This window comes from Erythrolamprus reginae, chromosome 3 (assembly GCF_031021105.1).
Source record: "Erythrolamprus reginae isolate rEryReg1 chromosome 3, rEryReg1.hap1, whole genome shotgun sequence".
In the NCBI taxonomy this organism is placed as follows: domain Eukaryota; kingdom Metazoa; phylum Chordata; class Lepidosauria; order Squamata; family Dipsadidae; genus Erythrolamprus; species Erythrolamprus reginae.
Genome location: NC_091952.1, coordinates 31,693,948 through 31,721,919, shown reverse-complemented (window position 1 = coordinate 31,721,919; position 27,972 = coordinate 31,693,948). Strand labels below are relative to the sequence as shown.

General features: G+C 40.6%; 1 protein-coding gene across 2 annotated transcripts in view; it reads right to left on the bottom strand.

Moving 5' to 3' along the window:
• Positions 1-5,311: 5,311 nt before the first annotated feature.
• The window catches only part of DBNDD2 (dysbindin domain containing 2), a 38,835-nt gene continuing 16,174 nt past the window's right edge, over positions 5,312-27,972 (bottom strand). For both annotated transcript variants that reach the window (XM_070744717.1, XM_070744718.1), the window contains exons 2-4: positions 24,383-24,538; positions 22,380-22,526; positions 5,312-10,147 (exon numbers count right to left, since the gene is read on the bottom strand). In XM_070744717.1, coding sequence (XP_070600818.1) covers positions 9,942-10,147; positions 22,380-22,526; positions 24,383-24,538 — 509 coding nt within the window. In that variant the 3' untranslated portion in view covers positions 5,312-9,941. The remainder of the gene's footprint in view (positions 10,148-22,379; positions 22,527-24,382; positions 24,539-27,972) is intronic.

Genomic DNA, 27,972 nt, shown 5'->3' with positions numbered 1-27,972 from the left:
GGAAAGAAATATTGGGAGCAAATAGAGCAATAGAAAAAACCCTGCAAAGACTTAGGGCTTGGAAAACATTCTTTGCAGAGAGTAACAATGAAAGAGCTTGCAAGCTGGAAACATTGTTAGCACCTGGTTAGGGATGGAAAGAAACATTCAGAGCAAATAGAGAATGAAAAAAAAATCGCTACAAAGAAACGGTTTGGAAAACATTCTTTGCAGAGAGTAACAGTGAAAGAGCTTGCAAGCCCATAAGAGCTAGGAACATTGTTAGCACCTGGTTAGGGTTGGAAAGGAACTTATTTGGAGGAACTTAGAGCAATGAGAAAAACCCTGCAAAGACCTAGAGCTTGGAAAACATTCTTCTCAAAGAGAAACAATGAAAGAGCCTGCAAGGTAAGAGCTGGGAAAATCGTCAGCAGCTAGTTAGGGCTGAAAAAACCCTACATTCAGAGTATAAGACACACTCAAATTATCGGCCTCTTTTAGAGAGGAAAAAGGTGCATCTTATACCCCGAAAAATACGGTATACAGAGGCAAGTGGAAGAAGTCTAGTTTTATAAGGTGACGCAGCGATTAGTATGCAGTATTGCAAGTTAATTCTGCTGAGTGCCAGGGGGTTCAATCCTCACTGGCTGAAGGTTGACCCAGCCTTCGAAAGGTTGGTAAAATGTGGACTCACATAGTTGGGAGCAATATGCTGACTCTGTAAACCGCTTAGAGAGGGTTGCAAAAGCACTGTGAAGCGGTATACAAGTCTAAGTGCTATTGCTATTAAGGATCTTCACATATCTGTTCAAGAAGGAGATTCAATCTCCCTGCATCTGGCACCTAACAATGTTAAGCCTTAGCTGGCCTTTAACCAAGCTGGCCAGTTACTTAATGGAATTGTCACAAATTGTACATTATCTTTTGTACTTTAATGTATTTTGCTCAAATTCCCCTCCCACAGTTTTCATTGCTTTTCCGTGAAAAGCTTTAGACTAGATGTTCAGATATGATTAATGTTAAGGACATTTTTCTCTGCAAAGCTATTAAGAATTATTTTCTGACTGCAGTTCAGCTGTTGACCTTTCAAAACACTTGCATTATTTCACTGGTTTTTCCTTTACAGGGAAGCGGGGAGTTTTGTGGCTGCCAGATCTCTTTTTTCTGGACTTACTCACCACCCACCTTATCCTTCCAAAGTCTTCCCCCTTTCAGTCCCTCCCTTTCTATTCAACCTTTCTCTCAAAAAAACAATGACTAGAGCGCTGCACTTGCAAGAGCGAGTGCGGGAGAGAAATTCTATGAGTCATTTGCACCTGGACGGAAGTTTTACTGCTAAAAGCCGCAACCAGGGCCATAAAGGGCTGTCTGATGTGTTGACTCAGTACAGATGCCAAGCAACTCCAGAGGGCCCCAGGAATGGAGCCAGCCCAAGGTTATTTATACATTGCACTTTGTTTTCCTCTTGAGCTTATTCTATTCTTTCAAGGAGAGCTTTATATTCTCCTTTATACGAAGTATCACCGTTCTGGTTTAAGCCAACTTGCAGTTTGTTTGTTTGTTTATTTATTTTGTCCAATACACAATGAGGGTTTTAGTGGGTATATATCTATATACACATAGTAAAATACTTGATGAAGTTTATAGAGGAGATACTCATAGTAAAATACAGTGTTCCCTCGATTTTCGCGGGGGATGCGTTCTGAGACCGCCTGCAAAAGTCGAATTTCCGCGAAGTAGAGATGCGGAAGTAAATACACTATTTTTGGCTATGAACAGTATCACAAGCCTTCCCTTAACACTTTAAACCCCTTAGCAACCATTCAGATTATTACTCACCATGTTTATTTATTAAAGTTTATTAAAAAAATATTTATTAAAGGCAGACGAAAGTTTGGCGCTGACATATGACATCATCAGGTGGGAAAAACCGTGGTAAAGGAGAAAAACCCGCGAAGTATTTTTTAATTAATATTTTTGAAAAACCGTGGTATAGACTTTTCGCGAAGTTCAAACCCGCGAAAATCGAGGGAACACTGTATATCTAAGAAATAATAGAAAAGAAGATATAGGAATAGAACATATCAATGAAAGAATAGAAGAAGAGATATAGGAATAGAAGAAAGGCAACCTGAATATTCTTTCGAAGCCAGTGGTTTCCTATGTCAGTTTTCTAAGGTTTGTGAGCCATAAAATCTAGCCACCCACCAGTTTGGACTAATGGGTAAAGTATAAGTGTATATGCCATCAGTTAATGGTTTAGTTTAATGATGATGGCAAACCTTTAGCATTGGTGCCACAGGTGGCACGGGGAGTGATATCTGCTGGCACGCGAACCAGCTCCAATGTGCATGTGTGTGCTAGCCAGCTGATTTTTGGCTTGCACAGAGGCTCTGGGAGGGCGCTTTTGGATTCCAGAGGGATGAGGGTAGGCATTTTTACCCTCCCCTGGCTCCAGGGAAGCCTTGGGAGGGCGAAACACGAGCCTAGTGGGCCCACCAGAAGTTGGGAAACAGGCTGTTTCTGGCCTCCAGAGGGCCTTGGGGATGGTGGTGGTGCAGAAAGCTGTTTTTCCCCTCCCCAGGCATTGAATTTTGGTGTGGGCATTTGCACATGTACAATAATACCGGTGCACGTTCTTTCAGCACCGGAGAAAGAAAGGATTCACCATCACTGGTTTAGTGTATCATACTGGCTCAGAAAAGTGGATTCACTGAGCAGATTATGGTAAGGTGAGATTCACTGTGTAAACCCAAGGCTATATATAGGGTATATGCTATATATGATAAAGGAAATGGAGCACAACCCTTATGATACCAGGTTGCAACGCCTTGGTCTCTTCAGCCTTGAAAGACGCCGTTTAAGGGGTGACTTGATCGAAGTGTATAAAATCATGTATGGGATAGAAAAGGTGGATAGAGAAAAATTATTTTAGGGGGCACTCCCTAAAGCTCATAGGTAAGAAAGTGAGGACAAATCAATGGAAATATTTCTTCACCCAGAGGGTTGTTGGTTTATAGAATTCACTTCCAGAAGAGGTCATGACAGCTGTCAGCCTTGATAGCTTCAAGGCAGGATTAGACAGATTCATGGATGCCAAGTGTATCGGAGGTTATTGAAACGGATGTCCATGTGCTGCCTCTATGTTGGTTGAGGCAGTCAGGATTCCCTTGGGTACCTTTGTTGGGGGTCAGGGGAAAGGGAGGGTCTTGCCTTCTCTTTCTGCTCAGGACAATTGGTGGGCCACTGTGTGATACAGAATGCTGGACTGGATGGGCTTTGGCCTGATTCAGCATGGCTCTTCTTATGTTCTTAAGGCTACCAGCCTAAGGCTAAAAACATCCAAATGACCACTCTATGGCAGCAGAGAATTGAAATTCTATCACTTTGCTGCCATCTAGCAGTTGTCGGGATTTTTGCAGCCTTAGGTTTCTAGTCCTAATAAACCATAGAAGAGGGAAATAACAGGAATAAAGCAAAGATTTTGGGAGATAGGACTTTTCAGAGATGGGAATGGATGCCACAGAGAAAAAGAACACACGTTCTCTTTCAGTGCAGATAGCAAGGCACGACTTTTATTTAAGGTACCAGAAGGCAGATTATTATTGGGGGGAAATGCCATTACATTAATTAATTACATTAATGCCCTTACAAATTGCCACTGATAATAAGAGGGGCCCCTTTCCCTAGTAGCACTGTGCACACTTTAAACATTATTTGGAGTAAATGCTTGAGAACTGAAGCAAGTATAACACTTCTCTAGTATGCAGTGTGGCAACCTGACTCCTCCACACACATACACCCTTCCACGTGGATCTGAAAACAATTGTTTTAAAATTATATACCCTATTAACTTGAACCAATTGATTCTGTGAAATAGTCAAGGTTGGTTTCCCCTTGCCCCTGACTCCAGCCTTCAAATTATTTTGTGATTTATCTTTGGAAGAGCAAAACTGCAGTGCTTGCCATAGACTTCAGCGTTAAAACAGTTTTAAATCTGCCTTACAAAATTTTAATCTTTAGCCTCGGTTACCAGTCTGTAAACTAACATTACTACTGGTCACAAACCTGAGAACTAATAAGACAGTTTTATAGGCTGTCCACAGAGTTGTATGCATTTTGTTACAGAACTGCACTCTGCATGTTTATGTCTTTCCCCACCCCTATTTCCAGTGCTCTCTTATGGATGAATATCAGTAGCGGGTTGCACCCGGTATGGCTGGGATCGGGGTTCCGGTAGCGGAAATTGAGATGTGTCTGCATCTCTGTGCTCCTAGTGCGCGCGGCTGCAAGCGCCTGCATAAGAATTGGCTTCTGTGCATGCGCAGCAAGCAAAATCTCATGTGAGGATACTCGGGCACAAGATTTTGCCAAACTTTGGCAGGTTTTTGCTTCTGCGCATGCGCGGAAGCAAAGAAATAACAGAAAATCAGCAAAATCTCATGCACATGAACATCCTTGCACAAGATTTTGCTTGCTACGCATGTGCAGAAGCCAAATCTTGCACCGACAGGCACACACACATCCACTGGATACCCGCACCCCCACGACAGTCCTGGAGAGCGCACTTGTAGCGGTGGTAAGTGCAACCCCCACCTGATCAATATGTTACTGTCTTTAAAACTCAAGTATTCTCCACTTGATGCCATACACAGTGGTACCTCTACTTAAGAACTTAACTCGTTCCGTGACCAGGTTCTTAAGTAGAAAAGTTTGTAAGTAGAAGCAATTTTTCCCATAGGAATCAATGTAAAAGCAAATAATGCCTGCAAACCCATTAGGAAAGAAATAAAAGCTCAGAATTTGGGCTGGAGGAGGAGGAAGAAGAAGAAGAGGAGGCGGACAGTTACTGCTCAGAACGAAGGTAGCATTTCTTTCCTCTGGGCGCTGGCAGAGATTTATTCCCCTTCCAAGCGCCCAGAGAAAGGAAAATGCTTTGTTTGCTATGGACTGCCAAAGCTTCCTTAAGCGCCACTGAAGGCTCCTCTGGCAGCTCAGAAAAGCCCGAGATGGCCAGGACTAAAGGGGGAATGGCAGGAAACTGGCCGGGCCTTCGTGCCGCTCTCAAATTTCCTGGGAAATTTTTTCAGGTTCAGGTTCTTAAGTAGAAAATGGTTCTTAAGAAGAGGCAAAAAAGTATTTAACACCCAGTTCTTATCTAGAAAAGTTCTTAAGTAGAGGCATTCTTAAGTAGAGGTATCACTAAACATCAAATCATGTAAATACCACCAAATCAGATTGCTTTTGATCCTGTAACACTTCCAGCTATAAATTGACCCAATTGTTACTTCTCAATTATCACTCGATTTAGCAGAGATTTAACTTGGAGACATTTTTTTTTTAGTCAGTCATCATGTTTTAATGGATTAATCCAACCAATTGACTAAGAGCTACAGGCAGGACTCTATCCACAAAGGCAGCAATTTCAACACAGTGAAGTTGTCAACAAATTAAAAAAACCAAACAGATGAATTAAGTATCAGGAATATTGAAACATTCCATAATCGTTCTGTCCTGTGCGGCTGCCAAATCTTCATCGACTAGACGTGAAATGCTTCCGGTTCCCTCATGCCTGTCAGTCGTCGGCGAGCGGGTCGCGAAGGGCAACGCCACCCGGATGCTACCATTAGGGTTCTTTTACCCTATGCACATGCACAGGACTCTTTGGGTGGAGCCTCGTGCTCCCTTTGTGACTGGCTCTATAACGACTGACAGGCACAAGGAAACTGACAGCATTTCACCCCTGAATACAATAACTATCATTATTGTTCAGGGCATTCATACAAGGGGATTAAAAGTAGTCGAGATGGCAGCCACAACCATAAGATTTGAAGCCTCGTCTTTTTTGCGCACATAACATTTGGGGGCTCTCACCCTTGATGCTTTCTTAAACCTCTTTCCCCCACAGAGACTCATACGGCTGTTGTTCATTCTCTATGCTGGCTGGGGATAATGGAAATTGGAATTCAACAATGTGCCCCAAACTACAAAAGTTCCCATTCAGATGAATGCTACCGTATTCACAGATTTAGTTTTGCTACTAAATCTACTGCTAGTTTACTCTTAAATGTTTCAGCATGTAAGATGTTGACAATGAACTTGTAACATTTTTCAGGCATGGTGCATTATGACCCTTTGCTTAAGTGATTGTTCCAAGTTGCAATGGAACCCCACACAAAAGGTACTTGCCAATCAATTTTGAAGTTGTAGTAGCTGTCCCTACAACTTCTTGTTTTGTGTCCTTAGCAACTGGTTCACCTTTGTGGCTGTTTGCACATCCTGTGGTTACATGACTGCAATTTTTGGTGTTTTTGCTGGTTTCTGGCAGTTTTTCAGCAAACAGCATCCATAGGTATAATGGATTTGTTTAATGGCTACACCATTCACTTAACAACCATTGTGTTCCTGTAATGCCTGCAAAACAATGTTTTAAAGTCAGGTATTGTCATATGGTGTTCTGCTTAATGATTGCAAAGATTTATCAACCTAATTCTGGGCTCAATTATGGACATAATTTGAAGATTATCTTTATCTTCAATCCTACAGTAAAGTTGAGGAAAACCCTACAAACTTTCCCCATTGACAATGGAGTCACAAGTTCTCATCTATCCTGCTGCCTGAATTCCCTTTGAATAAAGGGATGAAGCATGGCCTGATCCACCTAACTTACTAAGATAGTTGCTTGGTCACCATCAGTGGAGGGTTGTAAATAATTTTACCAGCAGTTCGCGCATGTGCAGAAGCATCCCGGGTGGGTGGGCGGAGTCTTCTGCCATTGGCGCTTTTGGTTCTAAGAACTGGTCTGAATCAGGATCAACCCACTGCTGGTTCCCATGGCATGATTAACCACAAATTATCCACATTAACCTAATCTAGCATATTGTTATGATCTTCAGCAACGGGTTTTTTTGAAGAACATCATCCTTCTCCAAACTACTAACTTGTCTACTAAACATATCCAGGATTTTGAGTTGACCCTAATAGCTAAAATTAAAAAATGATAATGAAATTATTTAGCATTTAATGTTCAAAGCACTTTACAGATATATACCTTCTTGGATTCCCCCCCCCCCCAAACGTCCCTATGAGGTGGGGCATTTCTAAAACCTATACTGGATCAAAACAATTACATTAAAAAAAAATACATATGCAAACAATTGACTGTACAATTTTTGAAACAATAGAAGTTGATACTGCAACCAGTGTATTTTCATTATTATTGTTCCCACAGTAAGTAAGGGAGATTTTGGAAAATAGATGAAATGATGCTACAGCTAACTTTCTGGTTCATACTGGTGGTGAGATTTTACCAGGAGCTTTCTGAGACTCATCTCATGCATCCTTCACATGCGGTCATTACATATCAGCGACAGGCAAACTCTTCGCCTCCCAATTTGCCGAAATGAAATTTCAGTGCTAATTAGCTACAAAACAGTGCTTCAGCAACAGGTAAAGGGACACATGTTCCTGTATAATGGAAATGTGAAAAATATGAAGAGTCATTTTGCCATGTATGGCAGACTTGAATTTTAAAGCCTAATATTGAAATGAAACGAGATAACAAATTAGACAAGTTTTATAGATTTTGCATATGATAATTGCAGCTAAACTATTATATTCCCCAATATAGTTGGAAAAATACTGCTATACCTATAATGGAGAAATGGATTGTGAAGATGGCAGAATTGGTGGTAATGACAAAACAAAGCTGTTTGATCGGGGATAAAACAAGTATTATTTTAATAAAAGACTGGAACTGAGACTTTATGCTGAAATGGGAAAATGATTTTTGGATTTGTTGATTAAAAAGTGTTGATTATTTATAAAAATAAATAAAAATATGAGAAACAAATCATGTAAGATAATTTTAAAGAGGAAACAGACAATACATTTGTAATTGCTGTAAAGGAGACTGGAAGTTGCGTCTTTATATATATTTCTTTTTTTCTATCTGTACAATCTTTCACATTTTAATATTTTCTTTTTTTTGTTGGTCTTTCATTTTATTATTATATATATCTTTTAATAAATTGCAAAGTGCTAATAAAAATTATATATGTAAAATGAAGGGGACAGGTTCTTTGTAGTAATAATATATTAAAAGGAAAGCCAAGTTTAAGTGGCAAAATCTATCCTCCAATTTCAACAAAGCTTCCTTCTCCTGAAGAAAGAGTCTTCTCTTTCTCTGCCTCATACTATCTGCTTCATGCCAAGGATTTATTTTGGAGTCATTTTTAATGTAAATATTTTAGCACTGATGAAGTTACCTAGTTTGGTAATGAAACATCTACAAGAAAACTACCAAGCTCTGAGAGCATGAGAGACTTTACAGTTCAGGCTTGAGCTACAAATAGTCTATCAGTGTAATTAACTTCATAACGAGGCAGTCAGTAGTACTTTTTGTACCCTATTATCTATTTCGGCATCATTCCACAGCACCTCTTCCTAATCTCAAAAAGCTTTATGGAAGGAGTTTTCTTTAGCAGTCTTTGTCTGATTTGACTTTCACCAATACAGTGTTCCCTTGATTTTCATGGGGGATGCGTTCCGAGACCGCCCGGGAAAGTTGAATTTCCGTGAAGTAGAGATGCGGAAATAAATACACTATTTTTTGCTATGAACAGTATCACAAACCATCCCTTAACACTTTAAACCCCTAAATTACCATTTCCCAAACCCTTAACAACCATTTACTCACCATTATTACTGGTACTCACCATTGAATAAGATACCTAGTGACCCTGATATTTATAAACATAATTATTTATTAACAATAATTATTTTTTTGTTATTTATTTGCAAAAATTATTAGTTTGGCGATGATGTATGATGTCATTGGGTGGGAAAAACTGGTATAAAAAAACCCCTGCGAAGTATTTTTTTAATTAATATTTTTTGAAAAACCGTGGTATAGGCTATTCGCGAAGTTCGGAGCTGTGAAAATCGAGGGAATACTGTATAATTGAAGGCTGGGATGCCAGAGAGTGGGAGATACAACTGTGGAATGAAAGGTATAGCGCAAATGAAGTACCTCTCAAGCACTTCATAACTGAGGTAAATATAAAGACCCAGCCCCACAGCCATGAGAAATCTGCAAAATGTTCTTCTACCTTGGGAAAAGTCATCAAACAAACTAAAAATGATTGGGAGAAAAGGAGAAGATGTTTTCACCGTAGAAATAATTGGGCTGTCTTAGAACTTACAGGAGAGCAATTAAAGTTCACTTTGCTACTGAGGTATTCGGTATGGAGGTTTAATTAAAGGAAGTTTTTCTAACGATTGTTCTGACTTTGTAGCTTTTCCATAAGATTCATTTCCCTCCCTCGAGAGCTCTTCCTGTGTTTTGTGGTACATGCCGTTCATTTGCAATATAAGGATGTAAAATCAGAGAAATGAAAAAAATAAAAATAAAAATCTGATTCATTCCAAGAATGTTTCAAATTATCTTAGTCCCACCACCTTTCAGCCATTCCTTCCCCATCTTTCCTATCCAGGTAGCCTCATTGTTCTTTCCCCAGTAACCACACGTCCTCCTCATCCCAGCCGCTTGTTTGAAAGGAATGTAATTTTCTATTATGTTACAATTAAAGGCATGCTGCATTCATGTGTTACGATTAGGGAGCCTGTCAGTTTGCACAAAGGCCTTGTTTTAAATCTTTCTGGCCTTGTAGCAAACTGAGTCCTCGTGTGAGGGAAGCGTTACTATATGCATAAAAAGATGGAGGGTTAAATTCTATTTTAATTCTGTAGCACCCATGCCTCACCCTATTCTCCCTCTTCTGTTGCCTTATCCATGCATTGACCATCCTGCAGGAGGAAAGATTATCTTGAATCCTCCCCAAGAACAACAATTGGACAGGGAGTTTCTGTGGGTTTTACACAGTGGGAATCAGAGCAATCCAGTCATGTTCATAATCTCATGCTGGCAGGGTCTGTTATAGCACGATGGGTGCAAAACCTCGCTAACTCTTGATCTCCTGTTCTTCAGACTCATCTTGCTCCAATTCTTCCTCATCTGACTGCACCACAGGAGTCTCAGCTCCTTCTTCGCTGGTGTCCAGGCTATTCAGGTCTGTAGAGGCAGATGATGTGGACGAAATTCGTGATTTGACCTCAACTGTATTGTTGGGCACTTGCAGAGAAATATCTTCCTGGAAGGGATTAGAATCTGGCAAAGGAAATGGACAAAAAAGAAAAAGGAAGACATTCATATTAGATGATTGGCACCTGGTTCATCCTGTATTGCAGTTGCTTGACCAAACTCAAGAACTCTGCATTAAAATTGCATGAATGTTGGTGCACATTTCTGCAAACATATACATCCTTCTTTTGTCATATTACCCTGCTGCGTACATTATCCTAGTGTATTTTATTCTTTCTTTTTATAAATATCTACATCTTTGTGCAGATCTTTCCTTTAGCTACTTACAAATTTGTCAAAACCCTTTGTTGCAAAATTTAGAAAAGTGCAAGTTTTGAATAACATGCTTTTTGTGTGCTGCTTTAAAATGTACTGCACTGAAATCTAAATTATAATCATTTTTGCAAATGCATATCTTTATGAAGACACAACATTAATCTTGCTCAGATGCTACCACTTCATTTTGCAGAAGGTACAGTAGGAAATTCTAGGTTTTGCTGCAGTTTTTCAAAGATATGCACTGCTTTTTGAAATCAGTTGACAAGACACATGCAAACCAGGCTATTAATAGAAAATGCAAAATGCATTAAATTTTATTATTGCGTCACCAGAGTCATACAAAAGTAATACGGCGTACAGTGATACCTCGTCTTACAAACGCCTTGTCATGCAAACTTTATGAGATACAAACCCAGGATTTAAGATTTTTTTTGCCTCTTCTTACAAACCCACCGCCAATGGGAAACCCCACCTCCAGACTTCCATTGCCAGCGAAGCACCCGTTTTTGTGCTGCTGGGATTCCCCTGAGCCTCCCCTCCATGGGAAACCCCACCTCTGGACTTCCATGTTTTTGTTATACTGCAGGGGACTACCAGCAGCGCAAAACTGGGCGCTTTGCTGGCAGCGGAAATCTGGAGGTGGGGTTTCCCAGCGAGGGGAGCCTCGGTGAAATCACAGCACTGCAAAAATACAGAGGTCTGGAGGTGGGGTTTCGAGGACTTTGGTGTTTTTGCGATGCTGCGATTTCACTGATGGTCCCTTCGCTGGGAAACCCCACCTCCAGACTTCCGTTGCCAGCGAAGTGCTCGTTTTTGCAATGCTAGGATTCCCCTGCAGCATCGCAAAAACTCAGAAGTCCGGAGGTGGGGTTTCCCATGTAGGGGAGTCTCGGGGAAATCCCAGCAGCGCAAAAACAGGCACTTCGGCTGGCAAAAGGGGTGAATTTTGGGCTTGCATGCATTAATCGCTTTTCCATTGATTCCTATGGGAAACATTGTTTCGTCTTACAAACTTTTCACCTTAAGAACCTCGTCCCGGAACCAATTAAGTTTGTAAGACAAGGTATCACTGTACTACTGTTCTGGACTTAAATAAGTTGCATGAAAATCACTCCCAAAGATATAGTATGGGCTGAAAGTATAGTATGGACCTAAAAATACCATTTTAGGTCAGGAGAGTTTAAACTTAATTTCTTCTGGGAAGTATTTATTCAATGATCAATCCTTCTCCAAACTAACAGAATCTTGCAGATTGCCTAGAATTCGATGTCTCCTGACAGTTACACACTGTAAGGAATATAATGAACTCATTGCACTGCATATATATGTGCAGATAAGCTACCCAGTTCTACAAACTGAGCTGATCTTCCCTTGCAGATAATAAGTGGTGGTTGAGAATCCCATTTCTCTAGTTCTGCTTATCCCTTCACCATGCCAGAAGAATCCATCATAAGCAGCCTTTTCAGGCATTTTGTCATGCCTGACCTAATTTAAAAATGTTATAAACATGTACATCTTTGGATATATTCTGCACAGTTTAGAATACAAATCACAAAATGTAATCTGAGAGGCAACAGTGAGACAGCTTAACATTAAACATTCTGCAGTGGTCCAAAAGAGGTGACCAGTTTATTGAAAGATGTGACTACCCCTTGCTTAGCAGATTAACTGTATGGTTTGAATCGTGCTGATGCGTTATTTATTTCATGATATTTATTATGGCATGGGTTCAGTCAGCCTAAGTTCACTAAGTATAGATGCCAACTAGAGAAAGAGATGTGACTGGGATATAAAAATGCTCTTGTAACACTGCAGCATCAATACTTCACCTCCTATTTGCTAGAAAAATAATCAGCTCTGTAGGAACTTGCCTTAAGATGAAAGAAAACATGTGCCAGCTCCTTGCAGTGCTACAGGAGGCCACATCAAGAAACATACCCTGTAGGGATTCCAGGAAAGCCACTTTACTGTCGTAGGGCAGTGGTGAAGTTTTTTTTACTACCAGCTCTGTGGCCGTGGTTTGGTGGGCATGGTGTGGCTTGGTGGGGGTGGCTTGGTGGGGGTGTCGAGGGAAGGACACTGCAAAATCTCCATTCCCACCCCAGAGATGGGGCCAGCCAGAGGTGGCATTTGCTGATTCTCTGAACTACTCAAATTTTCTGCTACCTGTTCTCTGAACTACTTAAAATTTCTGCTATTGCTTCTCCAGAACCTGTTAGACTCTGCTGGATTTCACCCTGTTTTTAGGGGTATTTACACCATTTTGAAAATATGTGCAAAATCTTTTTATGACTATAACTTGTTGCTTGTATCCTTACACTTTTGAAAATATGAGCAAAATCTTTTTATGACTATAACTTGTTGCTTGTATCCTTACAATTTATATTAATATTGATTGTTTCCTGATTGCTTATCTGTGCCCTATGACAATCATTAAGTGTTGTACATCATGATTCTTGACTAATGTTTCTTGTCTTTTCATGTACATTGAGAGTATATATTATGTTGGATATGGGTCCAATCACACTTGGCAATAAAGTATTCTATTCTATTCTATTCTATTCTACTTTTAGACTTTAATTTGTATAAATGCCCGTGATGTTTCACTACTTAAAATTTCCGCTATTGGTTCTCCAGAACCTGTTAGAACTCTCCCCTGTTGTAGGGGTATTTACACAATTTTGAAAATATGTGCAAAATCTTTACTTTCCCCTTTTAGAATAGTATATAATTCTTTATTGGCCAAGTGTGATTGGACACACAAGGAATTTGTCTTGGTGCATATGATCTCAGTGTACATAAAAGAAAAGATACATTTGTCAAGAATCATGAGGTACAATCATAGGGCATTTAATGAACACGTAATGAACTTAATAATAATACTTTGAAGGCCAAAATGATCAAGATGGAGCTAAGCTGAGTCTCTTTCCCATACTTTTCACTCTTCTGTGAACCATTCTCTCTCACACACCTACTTTTCAACGGCAGAGCTAAATTCCTGAACAACTTTTCTGGAACTTTTGCTCCTGGAAGAAAATTTGCAAATATGTGCGGTGTACCCTGAGTGACTATTCCCGAGTCCAAACAGTTTCTGCAGGTGCTTGTGCTACTACACCTGTGATTATTATGCATCCTTCATCTCCATTTTTATGTTGTCTACATTCTGCCTCTCTCTACACAAAAATGTACATTTCAAAGGCAGAATATTTACTCTCCAGAAGATACAGAGTGTTATTAATCTCACCTCATATTTTCTGATGAAGTGATATAATCATGAAAAAAAAACATGGCCCCCAAGTTGCCATAATAGCAATGGTACTTAGCAACAGCACTTAGACTTATATACTGCTTCACAGTGATTTACAGCCCTCTCTAAATGGTTTACATTGTCAGCATATTGCCCCCAACGATCTAGATCCTCGTTTTACTGACATCGGAAGGATGGGCTGAGTCAATCTTGAGCCTAGTGAGATTTGAACAGCCAAATTTCAGTCAGCTGGCAGTCAGCAGAAATAGCCTGCAGTACTGCATTCTAACCATTGCGCCACCAGGGGTCATAAGATTCAGATACATCAAGGAACCACCCAGTAAGAGTCCCCTCCCACAATAATAGTTAGGATCTAACTGGCTAATGAAACATTATGAAACATGTGACCCATTGGCCTATTGGATTCAGGGACAGATGAAGGTGGGTTGTTGTTTGGTCTAAATCCTCTCCATGAATGAATCTTTGAGCTATGCGATGTGCATGTTTTACATTCCTTTTCCATCTCTGGACAGGAGCTTTGGTGCCTGGTTTGTAAATCTCTCAGTCTGGAGATTTCATCAGTGAGGTTACTTAACTGGAATGTGAGAAGGTTATGCTGTGCAGTGTCTGAATCATTCTCAGGGTGAATCATTGCGGTATAATTGAACCCTGTTCCCTCTAGCACAAAATCTAGTGTCTCATGGCTTTAGAAGGAAGATGGGTCAGCTTCAAATCCCAGCATTTTAAAAAAGCTCTTATTCTACACAAATTCAAAAGGATCCTGGAGACGTTAGTGATGCTGACTATCCAACAAATTGACTAGATGCTTTGTTGGATTTTTATAATTTCATTTTTACATATTTGTAAACTTCGCATTCACTATAGATGTGTTCAATAAAAGCATTCTTTGATTCTGTTCTGTTGCACTCCTTGAATGATGAAAAACTATCCCTGAGACTGACAGCTGCCTGTATCCGCTGAGGTGCCTTTGCAGGGCACAAATGGAGACGTTTTAACTGCTACTGCAAGGCTGACCCCCCCCCCCTCCGCTGAGCCCTCAGCCAGTGAAAGAGCCGGGGTGGCACAGCAGGTAAAGTGCTGTACTGCAGGCCAATGAAGCTGACTGTAGATCTGTAGGTCAGCGGTTCAAATCTCATCACCGGCTCAAGGTTGACTCAGCCTTCCATCCTTCCGAGGTGGGTAAAATGAGGACCCGGGTTATGGGGGCAATAGGCTGGCTCTGTTAAAAAGTGCTATTGCTAACATGTTGTAAGCCGCCCTGAGTCTAAGGAGAAGGGCGGCATAAAAACCGAATAAATAAATAAATAAATTTGATAGAACACAATGACACCATATGCCTCACAACACATTATGCTGTGATGCAAATACCATTTGGTATATAACTGATATGAAATTAATCTGTTGCACATAATATCTCTACCTCCAACTATGATGTGAGGCCATATGCATCCTCCCGGATGTTATTTAACTACAGTTTCCTCACTACTTGCTGGAGCTACTGTAAATTGTAGTTTCAACATCTGGAATATCACATAAATGTTCCTTAAAGTGATGGTGGCAAAGGGTATTTAACTTTAGTAGTATTTTACTTAGATCAGGATATGCAGTCAGCCTGCTTTATCAAACTCCCTCATCATATTATTATACTATTTCATAAAATGAGATTAATGAAGGCCACAGAGTGATGGAATGCAAGATGTAATAGAAAATGGCCACTCCCTGTAAAATAAATTTGGCTCAAGATATCCAGAAAACTGGTATATGCAGCAAAGAGAAAACTTTAAACATCTTCTGTCAGGTTTGCCCCATGAAAAAAAATACATACACAGTTTACATTTGGGCAATTCAATTCAATTCAATTCAATTCAATTTATTAGATTTGTATGCCACCCCTCTCTGAAGACTCGGGGTGCAATAAAAACAATATAACAGTGAACAAATCTAATATGAAAAGAAAAGATATATAAAACCCCAACAATTAAAACCATACAACACATACATACCAAACATAAAATATAAAAGCCTGGGGGAGGTATCTCAGTTCCCTCATGCCTTGCGATATAGGTGGGTCTTGAGTAATTTGCGAAAGACAAGGAGGTTGGGGGCTGTTCTAATCTCTGGGGGTAGTTGATTCCAGAGGGCCCAGGGCCGCCACAGAGAAGGCTCTTCCCCTGGGGCCCGCCAAGCGACATTGTTTAGTCGACAGGACCCGGAGAAGGCCAACTCTGTGGGAACTTATCGGTCGCTGGGATTCGTGCGGTAGCAGGCGGTTCCGGAGGTACTCTGGTCCATTGCCATGTAGGGCTTTAAAGGTCATAACCAACACTTTGAATTGAGACCGGCAACTGATCGGCAGCCAGTGCAGGCCACGGAGTGTTGTAGAAACGTGTGCGAATCTATGAAGCCCCACGATGGCTCTCGCGGCCGCATTCTGCACGATCTGAAGTTTCCGAACACTTTTCAAAGGTAGCCCATCATTTGATTTGAATGAATAGTTACTTTAGCTATTCATAAGAATATTGGGTCAAATTTAATTATAAAAGATGCAGAAGAGAAATGCGGACACCTCTGTTACAAATCTAGCGTTTTGAGATTCATCAGGGGGAACTTGGCTGTGTCCTTGAAACAGTTGTTTCTTTTCATAAATTTCAGGCATTGTTATTTAGGCAAACCTAGAAAGAGAGGAGTAAGGAGACACGGTTGCTTAGCAACAAGCATGGGGTTGTTAGGCAACAGCTTCCCTGTACTTTCCATTCCCCACTACTCAGAATAAACATCCCTGTTAAGTTTACCAAAAAAAAAGGCAGGGGTGAAAATGTGATAAGTAAAAAGCCAGCGGGGAGAAGATGACAAGGTGCTATGAAACAACAGTTCATAATGTGCAGACAATGCAGGAATGCAAGACACGACTATCACCAGACGGGTTGTTTTTTAATTTTGGGCAGCAGATCCAAATGGCTCCAAACCTCCATTTTCTAACCCAAACAGAGCATTTTCTATAACTTGAAACAATTCCAGTAAAGCCAGAACAATGAGCCTTGAGCTTTAAAACAAGGAGGTTTATTTTCCAGGCTGAGTTTGAAACATTTTCTGCTCTGAAACATTTTGCACATCACAGGACACAAAATGGGCCCAGACCTGATGTGAAGTCAGTCTGCCCTCTTGGCACAAAGTGGGCAAATACAGTGGTGCCTCTATCTGAGAACGCCTCTGCTTACGGACTTTTCTAGATAAGAACTGGGTGTTCAAGATTTTTTTTTTTTTGCCTCTTCTCAAGAACCATTTTCCACTTACAGACCTGACCCTCCGAAACTGTAACCGGAGAAGGCAGGGAGAAGCCTCCGTGGGGCCTCTCTAGGAATCTCCTGGGAGGAAACAGGGGTGGAAAAGGCAGGAAGAAGCCTCTGTGGGGCCTCTCTAGGAATCTCCTGGGAGGAAACAGGGCAGAAAAGGCAGGAAGAAGCCTCCGTGGGGCCTCTCTAGGAATCTCCTGGGAGGAAACAGGGGCAGAAAAGGCAGGAAGAAGCCTCTGTGGGGCCTCTCTAGGAATCTCCTGGGAGGAAACAGGGGCGGAAAAGGCAGGAAGAAGCCTCCGTGGGGCCTCTCAAGGAATCTCCTGGGAGGAAACAGGGGTGGAAAAGGCAGGAAGAAGCCTCCGTGGGGCCTCTCTAGGAATCTCCTGGGAGGAAACAGGGCCTTCACCCTCCCTGTGGTTTCCCCAATCACACACATTATTTGCTTTTACATTGATTCCTATGGGAAAAATAGCTTCTTCTTACAAACCTTTCAACTTAAGAACCTGGTCACGGAACAAATTAAGTTCATAAGTAGAGGTACCACTGTGCACACTTGAGGACATCCTATGCCCCCTCCCCTTTTAAGGCTGGCTACTTTATTATATCCAAAAAGACCAGCAAAACAGCAATGGGATGTATCTGCCATTGGGTTCACTTTTTAGGATGGGAGTGTGGGGATGTCTTGTCCTGAGAAATCCAGGAGGTTTTTTTCTCCAAACTGATACTATATATGGCCATAAACTGTACTGCTCTCTTTTTAACATTGAATTATTATGTATTTATTTAATTCATTTATTTACATGGCTTATTAATCATTCCAATTGCAGCCAACTCTGAAAAACTTCCAAGTGCCTATCGAGCATGGCCACTAATACAGGGATGTCATGAAGCTAGTTAGGGCAAAAAGGTCTAATCTAATTTAGGGGTTTAATTTATGGAGCGAAATAGGTGTATTACTTCAAAAGGAGGTTATAGGGCTCCTGTTTTGTCGCTTATTTTGATCCAAACCTTTACTTATGGTGTCAACAATTTTGCCACTCTGAGTAATGTGAGCTGCAGAAGCTCTGGGGATCACAACAGGGTTAGGGGACATGCCAGAAACCATGGCTGCTTCTGCCTTAAACCAAGATTCTTATTCTAAGGTTAGAAGTGGATAAACAGACACTCAGATCTTGTCAGTGGGAGTAAGAAAGCCAATTGTTTCCTTCTATCTATCTATCTATCTATCTATCTATCTATCTATCTATCTATCTATCTATCTATCTATATCCATCCATCCATCCTATCACCTATGACTGTAACTTGTTGCTTGTATCCTTACAATTTATATTAATATTGATTGTTTCCTGATTGCTTATTTGTGCCCTATGACAAACATTAAATGTTGTACGCTATAATTCTTGACAAATGTTTCTTGTCTTTTTATATATATATTGAGAGCATATGCACCAAAGATGAATTCCTTATGTGTCCAATCACACTTGGCCAATGAAGAATTCTATTCTATTCTATTCTATTCTATTCTATTCTATTCTATTCTATTCTATTCTATTCTATTCTATTCTTAGACTTTAATTTATATAAATGCCCTTGATGTTTCACATTTTACAGAATGCCAGTATTATGCAGCTCCGAGTCTTCGGAGAGGGGTGGCATACAAATCTAATAAATTATTATTATTATTATTATTATTATTATTATTATTATTATTATTATTATTATTATTATTATTATTGTCCATTGCCAATAGCAGTATATCCATGATCTTTGGTGCTTATTTCAATGTTTATTTCAATTTTGTTCAACTCAAACTAACACGAAAGGGTCAGATATGACCAAATGGAACCTATACATTTGTGAAAAGGAGCATAGAATACATGTGGGAAATAGGAAATTGTTGAAAGTTTAAACAAATAAAGAATGGCCTATAGGAAAGAAAAAAAATAAGAGTTTCACTGTACTAATAGTAGAACAGTAGTCAGGATTATTGTTACATTACCAGTGAAGTACATAGACTTCAGTCAGGTCCTCCATTCTGGAGGGAAAATACTGATTGATGATTGGCTAGACTGTCTGGCAGCCCCCTATAAAGGGTCTGGCTATCAAACAGAGCCTTTGCTGGATTGTAAATCGTTGCCAAATAAAGAGCTGTTGTTTTGGAGCCACTTCTGTCTGCCTCTTTCATTCACCCTATCAAACAGTTGTGAGGTTTCTGGATTAACACAAAGGCATACAATACCTTCTGTGTTTAAATTGACTATGGGTGTTTGAGTTTTTCAGATGCAGTTGGGAACTTATAAAACAAAAAAGCTCCAGCCTTCTCCAGTGGCCATCAGGAAATTTGTTTTGGGTTATGACTTCATCTCCCAAATCAATGCTCCCAGTAAGAAGCAGTTACAATCTCCCTTAAAAGGACTATGCCTGGGTATAGAGCTTCTTTGACTGACTCTATTTGGTATCATAGTTTTTCCAATGCATTTCAATGTATTATACAAGAGTGGTACCACCCCACTTATGAATATTTTTCTTACTGCTTTCCTGATTTCTACTCTATCTATTTCTACCCGACTTATCATTTTAGAAAACAACAAGAAAATCTGACAGAACAAAAAAAAAGTATATTTTTAAACTTTCTACAGTATTTTTCATAGTTACAGAAAAAGATACCAATTGTTGTGGTTAGCTCTGGCCCTGCTCCTGCCCCAAGGACTGTGGATGTGGGGGAGACATCCACATGCTGCAGGCCTGTTTTGCCCCTGGTGGAATCTGCTGATGAAGGCTCCTCTGACCAAGAAGACATGAGTGACAGGGAGGAGGAGAGTGGGGCAGACAGCTCAGAAGGAGATCAATTATCTAGCTCCTCCTTGGATTCAGAACAAGAGTTAATGATACAGCCAGGCATGTGGAGAGCAATGCATAGACAAAAACAACTGAGATATTATTATCAAAGAAAATGAGGCCACCTGTGGTTGGGTGGGGCTGTGGTAATTAGGGAGGCTGCTATAAATAGCAGCCTGTGGGTTTGGCCATTGTGGAGGATTATCTGATCCTTGTGTTTCGTGACTGCTTTACTGACTTTGACTTTTTGTGTGCTGATTTTCCCCTGCTTTGAAACTAAACCAGAGCAAAGTGTGTTTCACTTTGTGAAAGACGAAGAACTGTGAATTGCCTCACAGCTGCAAGCTAAGTATCACAGAACTGATAAGGGACTTGTACAAATTACCAGTTCGTTTGGAGACGAGTGCTCTTTGCTATACCAAAAGAGGGCTTGGTTTAAGTGAATTTTCATTATAAAGAACATTATAAAGTCATCCAAGGACATGGGGTGAGGTATCATCAATATGCCGATGATACCCAGCTTTACATCTCCACCCCATGCCCAGTCAACGAAGCGGTGGAAGTGATGTGCCGGTGCCTGGAGGCTGTTGGGGCCTGGATGGGTGTCAACAGACTCAAGCTCAACCCGGATAAGACGGAATGGCTGTGGGTTTTGCCTCCCAAGGACAATCCCATCTGTCCGTCCATTACCCTGGGGGGGGAATCATTGACCCCCTCAGAGAGGGTCCGCAACTTGGGCGTCCTCCTCGATCCACAGCTCACATTAGAGAACCACCTTTCAGCTGTGGCGAGGGGGGCGTTTGCCCAGGTTCGCCTGGTGCACCAGTTGCGGCCCTATCTGGACCGGGACTCATTACTCACAGTCACTCATGCCCTCATCACCTCGAGGTTCGACTACTGTAATGCTCTCTACATGGGGCTACCTTTGAAAAGTGTTCGGAAACTTCAGATCGTGCAGAATGCAGCTGCGAGAGCAGTCATGGGCTTACCCAGGTATGCCCATGTTTCACCATCACTCCGCAGTCTGCATTGGCTGCCGATCAGTTTCCGGTCACAATTCAAAGTGTTGGTTATGACCTTTAAAGCCCTTCATGGCACTGGAACAGAATATCTCCGAGACCGCCTTCTGCCGCACGAATCCCAGCGACCGATTCGGTCCCACAGAGTGGGCCTCCTCCGGGTCCCGTCAACTAAACAATGCCGGTTGGCGGGCCCCAGGGGGAGAGCCTTCTCTGTGGCGGCACCGGCCCTCTGGAACCAACTCCCCCCGGAGATCAGAACTGCCCCTACTCTTCCTGCCTTCCGTAAACTCCTCAAAACCCACCTTTGCCGTCAGGCTTGGGGAAACTAAACATCTCCCCCTGGGCACGTTGAAGTTATATATGGTATGCCTGTATGTGTGTATGTTAGTATAGGGGATTTTCTTAAACTTATAATATTTTAATTAATTGGATTGTATTGGATTGTTTTTCACTTGTTGTGAGCCGCCCCGAGTCTTCGGAGAGGGGCGGCATACAAATCCAAATAATAAATAAATAAATAAATAAATAAATTGTTTTGAATTTTCAAACGTGTGTGTGTCTGAAATTTGTAGCTGTGAATTTTTGGGAGGAGTCTACCAGAGAGCCCGACAGAACACCAATGAAACCAGTTTCATAGGCTGAGAAGATAGGTCAAGGTGGTATTTTTAATAGCCAGGATGCTAAGAGTTTTCCTAGGAGGCTATCTCTCTGTTGTCAGCCTTTTGAGATAGACCAGACTAGGAAAATAAAGTCAAGAATGTTAACACTATTTTTATTGTAACATTTACTAACATGTTTTTTCAAATGAATGCACTTCCTCCCCTCTCCGTTGATCTTCATCAGAATTAAGGAGGGTCAAAGCTGAGGTGCTTCCTCAAATTACATTTCTGCCTCAGACTGAAACTTATTTTGTCTGGCTATGAGCACTGTTTTCCTGTCTCCTGAAGATTATTCTTGTCGCCCATTGCACCTACCTCCATACTAATTTCTACCATTAATGTCCATGCTCGACATGTTGATGGACTACATATTTTATTTATTTATTTAGTCCAATACATAATACACATTGAAGAGAAAGATATGTAATAATATAAGTAAAGAAAAGAATAGAAGAAAAGATATAAAAGTATAGGTGAACAAATTTGAAAGGAAGAAAAGATAAATGAGATAAGGAGAGACAATTGGACAGGGGACGGAAGGCACACTGGTGCACTTATGCACACCCCTTACTGACCTCTAAGGAACCTGGAGAGGTCAATCGTGGATAGTCTAAGGGAAAAATGTTTGGGGTTAGGGGTTGACACTACTGAGTCAGGTAATGAGTTCCACGCTTCGACAACTCAGTTGCTGAAGTCATATTTTTCACAGTCAAGTTTGGAGCGGTTAATATTAAGTTTGAATCTGCTGCGTGCTCTTGTGTTGTTGCGATTGAAGCTGAAATAGTCATTGACCTGCTTGGTTAAATTTCCAATCCCCAAAGAGTTTTACCATAACATATTCCAGTTGGAACACAGGGGCTAATAACTGATGTGGATAGTTATGGAAGTTGTACATACCTGGCAATAGGGTAGCTATATTGTTGTTGTCCTCAGTCCCACAGCTAAGAAATACATCAACAGTGTCTTGGTCAGAGAGATCCAACATGTCCATCTGTTCTAGCATGTCCACATTGACTTCCATGGAGGAAATGCTACCTAAAGGAGCTGGAGAGATGCAGGAACTATCAGAGGTCACACTGCATGAAGACTTATCATAATAGCACAGGGCAAGACCCACACATAGCTTGATAATTGTTTATGCCTATGCCTATTATGGAAGAAATGGATCTCCATTTCATAACTTTCTGCCCAAATTAATCACAAATAAATTACAAATTTACTGACTGTTCTCACACCAATAACACATAGGTTTTCCCATACACTCATTCAGTTCCATGAAACAGGGTAGGCAGCCTTTCCTGGAGCCTGGGGACTAAACTTAATTGCACAATGATGTAGAGAAGGCAAGACAGCATCATAGCATGGACAGGACTAGTTCCCCCACCCCTATTTTTTCTTCTTACTCTTCTATGATTTGTATGTGATGCTTTGTTATTTTGACAGAATTGAGCCTATTTGAATATAATAGAATAACAGAATAATAACAGAGTTGCAAGGCACCTTGGAGGTCTTCTAGTCCAACCTCCTGCTTAGGCAGGAAACTGTATACTAATATCCAACATAAAGCTCTACAGGGCTTGGGACCAGACTATTTATGGGACCGTCTCCTGCCACATACCTCACAGCGACTGATTAGATCCTACAGGGTTGGCCTTCTCCGGATCCCGTTAAATAACTAGTGTTAGTTAGCGGGCCCACAGGGGAGGGCCTTCTCTATGGTAGTTCTGGCTCTTTGGCACCAACTACCCCCTGAGGTCCATACTGCACCCACCCTACTGGCTTTCCAGAAAGCCTTGAAAACCTGGCTTTCTCTGTGGTAGCTCCGGCTCTTTGGCACCAACTACTCCCTGAGGTCCGTAATGCACCCACCCTACTGGCTTTCCAGAAAGCCTTGAAAACCTGGCTTTCTCTGTAGTAGCTCCGGCTCTTTGGCACCAACTACTCCCTGAGGTCCGTAATGCACCCACCCTACTGGCTTTCCAGAATGCCTTGAAAACCTGGCTTTCTCTGTGGTAGCTCCGGCTCTTTGGCACCAACTACTCCCTGAGGTCCATATTGCATCCATCCTACTGGCTTTCCAGAAACCTGGCTTTAGTGGCAGGCCTGGGGGCTCTGAGAATTGATACCTATTAACCTTGGCCGAAACAAGTTTCGATTTGTATGTGTGAGCTAGTATAATTGTATGGACTAGATTTAAGGGTTTTAAACTGATATTAATATTATTGATTTATTTTATACTGTTTTATAGTTTTATTGTTGTGAGACGTCCTGAGTCCTTTGGGATTGGGTGGCATACAAATCAAAATAATTAAATAAATAACTCTTCTTAAAAACCTCCAGTATTGGAGCATCCACAACTTCTGGAGGCTAGCTGTTCCACGGATTAATTGTTCTAACTGTCAGGAAAATTTCTCCTTAGTTCTAAGTTGCTTCTTTCCTTGATTAGTTTCTCTCCATTACTTCTTGTTCTACCCTCAGATGCTTTGGAGAATAGGTTGACTCCCTCTTCTTTGTGGCAACCCCTGAGATATTGGAACACTGCTATCATGTCTCCCCTAGTTCTTCTTTTCATTAAACTAGACATAACCAGTTCCTGCAACCATTCTTCATAAATTTTAGCCTCCAGTCCCCTAATCATCTTTGTTGCTCTTCTCTGCATTCTTTCTAGAGTCTCCCAATCCTTTTTACATCCCGTTAATCAAAATTGAATGCAGTAGGACACAAGCTGAGGACATATGCTGTTATTTTTATAGGGCTTTTGGGGCTCAAGGTGGGAACAAGCTGCCTTCCTCCTGAAAAGCAGTGATACAATTGCAATAAAATATCACAAAAAGAGATTTGGAGTACTTGGTGATACAGGATGCCCATGTAAGGTCTATGAACTTGACACGTGAACTTACGTCTCCTGTGTTCTATCTGCAGGTGTGATACTGGGAAGAAGAAATCAACATCGTGCTGAAAAACTTCTTCAAAGAATCTCTGCCTCTCCCAAAGTTTAAGTTGCTGTTGTTGCATCTGCTCAGGATCCAGCCCCCGCTGTCCATTTTCAATATCAGCTGAAATAAAATCAGAATGAAAAGTTGAACTATAAAAGTGTTCTCTCCTGTTCCTTCCAGAACCAAAAATTGTCCTTAACAATATGCAGAATAGAAACACATTTCTTTAAAGGGAAATGTTAATGGTTTGAAAAAAGTTTCACTTCTGTGGGTTTTTCCTTGTGGGACAGGAAGCTGGGCTAAAATTATCTACAAGATCTTTTTCCATTTTTACACACTTTCATGCATGATTCTATAGTTTTGTTTTATTGTCACTTCCTGCCAAGTAAGAACGAACTCCAGTAAAGCATGTTTAGGAGTGGTGAAAATCAGACTTAACATTTGTAACTAACAGTAGTATTAATTATTTTCTCTTTTCAAGCTACCTTGAGTTATATGAAGGAAGCAGACCCATCAATTTCTGTCCTGCCAAATCAGCTGGACTATTTTATACAGGACTATAACATGATGCAAGATGATGCAAACCAAAGCTTATATTGTGACCAGCTAATCCTCTTCACTTTCCAAAGTCTCAAATAATTTATAATCCTTTCTAGAATGTATTCATACCGCAGCAGAGTTTATAGCACAGAATTGCTTTGCGGGAAAAAAGCACTGTCTACACAGCCTTGAGCTCTTGGATGCAAGATGGTATAGAAATGCAATGAACTTTGTGATGATGAGAAAAAAACATTAAAAGTTTGCCCTACTCATTACAAAGCAGCCCAGTTCTGTGAAATACATAAAATAAATGAGAAAACAACATTGTAAAGACTTGATAAATTACCTAAGCTACTGGAATCAGCAAGAAAGGCTACGTTCAAAATATTGAATTGATTGATTCCTTTTGATTCATTAAACCAAATAAAAATTAAAAAAAAATCACCTTGAAAAGATACTGATAATACTACCTCTGAAGAGGAAGGAGGTATTTGAAGGCAAATGTAATCATTATCCAATTTATGAAACCATTTTGACATGGTGGGAATAATCTTCCTGTTTCCCATTTAATATGTCTTCCCCTTTAAGATTTGTCTATCTAGCTATAGAAAAATAATTTGGTTTTAATTATCTCTAATCTATGTAATGAAATCTATCCAAATAAATAAAAAAATGTTTTGACATTTTCTGTTAACAATTATTATTTTTAGGTATTTACTTATTGTTTTAATGTGGTGTAAGCTGCCGAGGGGCTGTTTTTGTGAGATAGGCAGTTATATAAATGATATATAGGATAGACAGGCAGGCAAGTAGGCAAGGAAGGCAGGCAGACAGACAAGAAATATTATATAAGAAATAAATATCACAAGAAAAGTATAATTCATTTAAACGTATTATTTCAGGATGGGGAGATTTTATTTTATTTATTTATTTATTTATTTATTTATTTATTTATTTATTTATTTATTTATTTATTTATTGATTGATTGATTGATTGATTGATTGATTGATTGGATTTGTATGCCGCCCCTCTCCGCAGACTCAGGGCGGCTAACAACAGTAATAAAACAGCATATAATAATAATCCAATACTAAAAACAGTTAAAAAACCCATTATTATAAAAACCAAACATACATACAGACACACCATGCATAAAATTGTAAAGGCCTAGGGCAGGGGTCCCCAAACTTTTTACACAGGGGGCCAGTTCACTGTCCGTCGGACTGTTGGAGGGCCGGACTATAAAAAAAACCCTATGAGCAAATCCCTATGCACACTGCACATACCTTATCTTAAAGTAAAAAACAAAATGGGAATGTACCATTTAGAAGGGGGGAAGAAGTCTGAAATTCATATATGTTTATGTTTTGTTTTTAATTTTCTTTTGTTAACATCTGATTAGCTATAAGAGGTTTTCTTGGCTTATACAAAAATGTATAAAGAAAGAAGGAAGCACTTTGGCACAATGGTTAATAAGTTAGAAAAATAATTGGTGGTGTACTTTTTGAAGGAACATTAAGGAGGGAATTTAATTTAAAAAATGAATGTAACTGGATGGCAAAATTAGAAAAAAATCTTTTGCAACTTTTTTGATGATTGATATTAGTTACTAACAAAATACCGCATTTTATTCATGGAAAATTAGATGGCACACTGTATTGTTTGAATGTATATTAAGAGAAAAAAGTCCTTCCTTCCTCTGTCCCTCCATTTCTCCTTCTTTCCTTCCTTCTTTCCTTCCTTCTTTCCCTCCTTCATTCCTCTCCACTTCTCTTTCCCTCCCTCTCTTTCCCTTTTCTTTCTTTCTTGCCCTCTTTTCCCTGTGCTCCTGTCAATCACCGGCGGGCCGGATAAATGGCCTCAGCGGGCCGCATGCGGCCCATGGGCCGTAGTTTGGGGACCACTGGCCTAGGGGGAAAGAGCATCTCAATTCCCCCATGCCTGGCAGCAGAGGTGGGTTTTAAGCAGCTTACGAAAGGCAAGGAGGGTGGGGGCAATTCTAATCTCTGGGGGGAGTTGGTTCCAGAGGGCCGGGGCCGCCACAGAGAAGGCTCTTCCCCTGGGTCCCGCCAAGAGACATTGTTTAGTTGACAGGACCCGGAGAAGACCCACTCTGTGGGACCTAACTGGTCACTGGGATTCATGCGGCAGAAGGCGGTCCCTGAGATAATTTGGTACGGTGCCATGAAGGGCTTTATAGGTCATAACCAACACTTTGAATTGTGACCGGAAACTGATCGGCAACCAATACAAACTGCGGAGTGTTGGTGTAACATGGGCATATTTGGGAAAGCCCATGATTGTTCTCGCAGCTGCATTCTGCACGACCTGAAGTTTCCAAACACTTTTCAAAGGTAGCCCCATGTAGAGAGCGATACAGTAGTCAAGCCTCGAGGTGATGAGGGCATGAGTGACCGTGAGCAGTGACTCCCGGTCCAAAAAGGGCCGCAACTGATGCACCAGCTAATCAAGAGAAAAGGGACATATGATGCCCATATGACATGTTGATAAATTAATTAAAAAACCTTGTGGGCCACAAATATGATTTATGCTAACTGTGATTTATAATCTATCACTTTGTTATTTGTATGTATACTGACAGCTTATGTACCAGAGACAAATTCCTTGCGTGTCCAGTCACACTTGGTTAATAAAGAATTCCATTCTATTTTATTCTAAATGTTGAATGGAGTTCACAGAAGTGAGAATATGAATAGACAACACTACAAAAAAAATATATGCTAAACAAAGGACAAAAGCTTTGTTAAATCTTTGCCAAAAAACATTAGCATACCTTCTGATGTCAGTTTACATTTAGTAACGCTAGTCTTAATTAGTTTGCAAGGTCATTACATTCTTAATGTAGTCTTCTGCTTGAAGCTAATAGTTCAGGTTCTGCTTAGCTTATCAAGTTGCAATAAACTACTGGAGCTGTGCAAAGAGACTGTCTTGTAATCTTAGCGCATTCACCTAATACACGATTTGTGGCAAAGTGCATCATTCTGACCAGTCA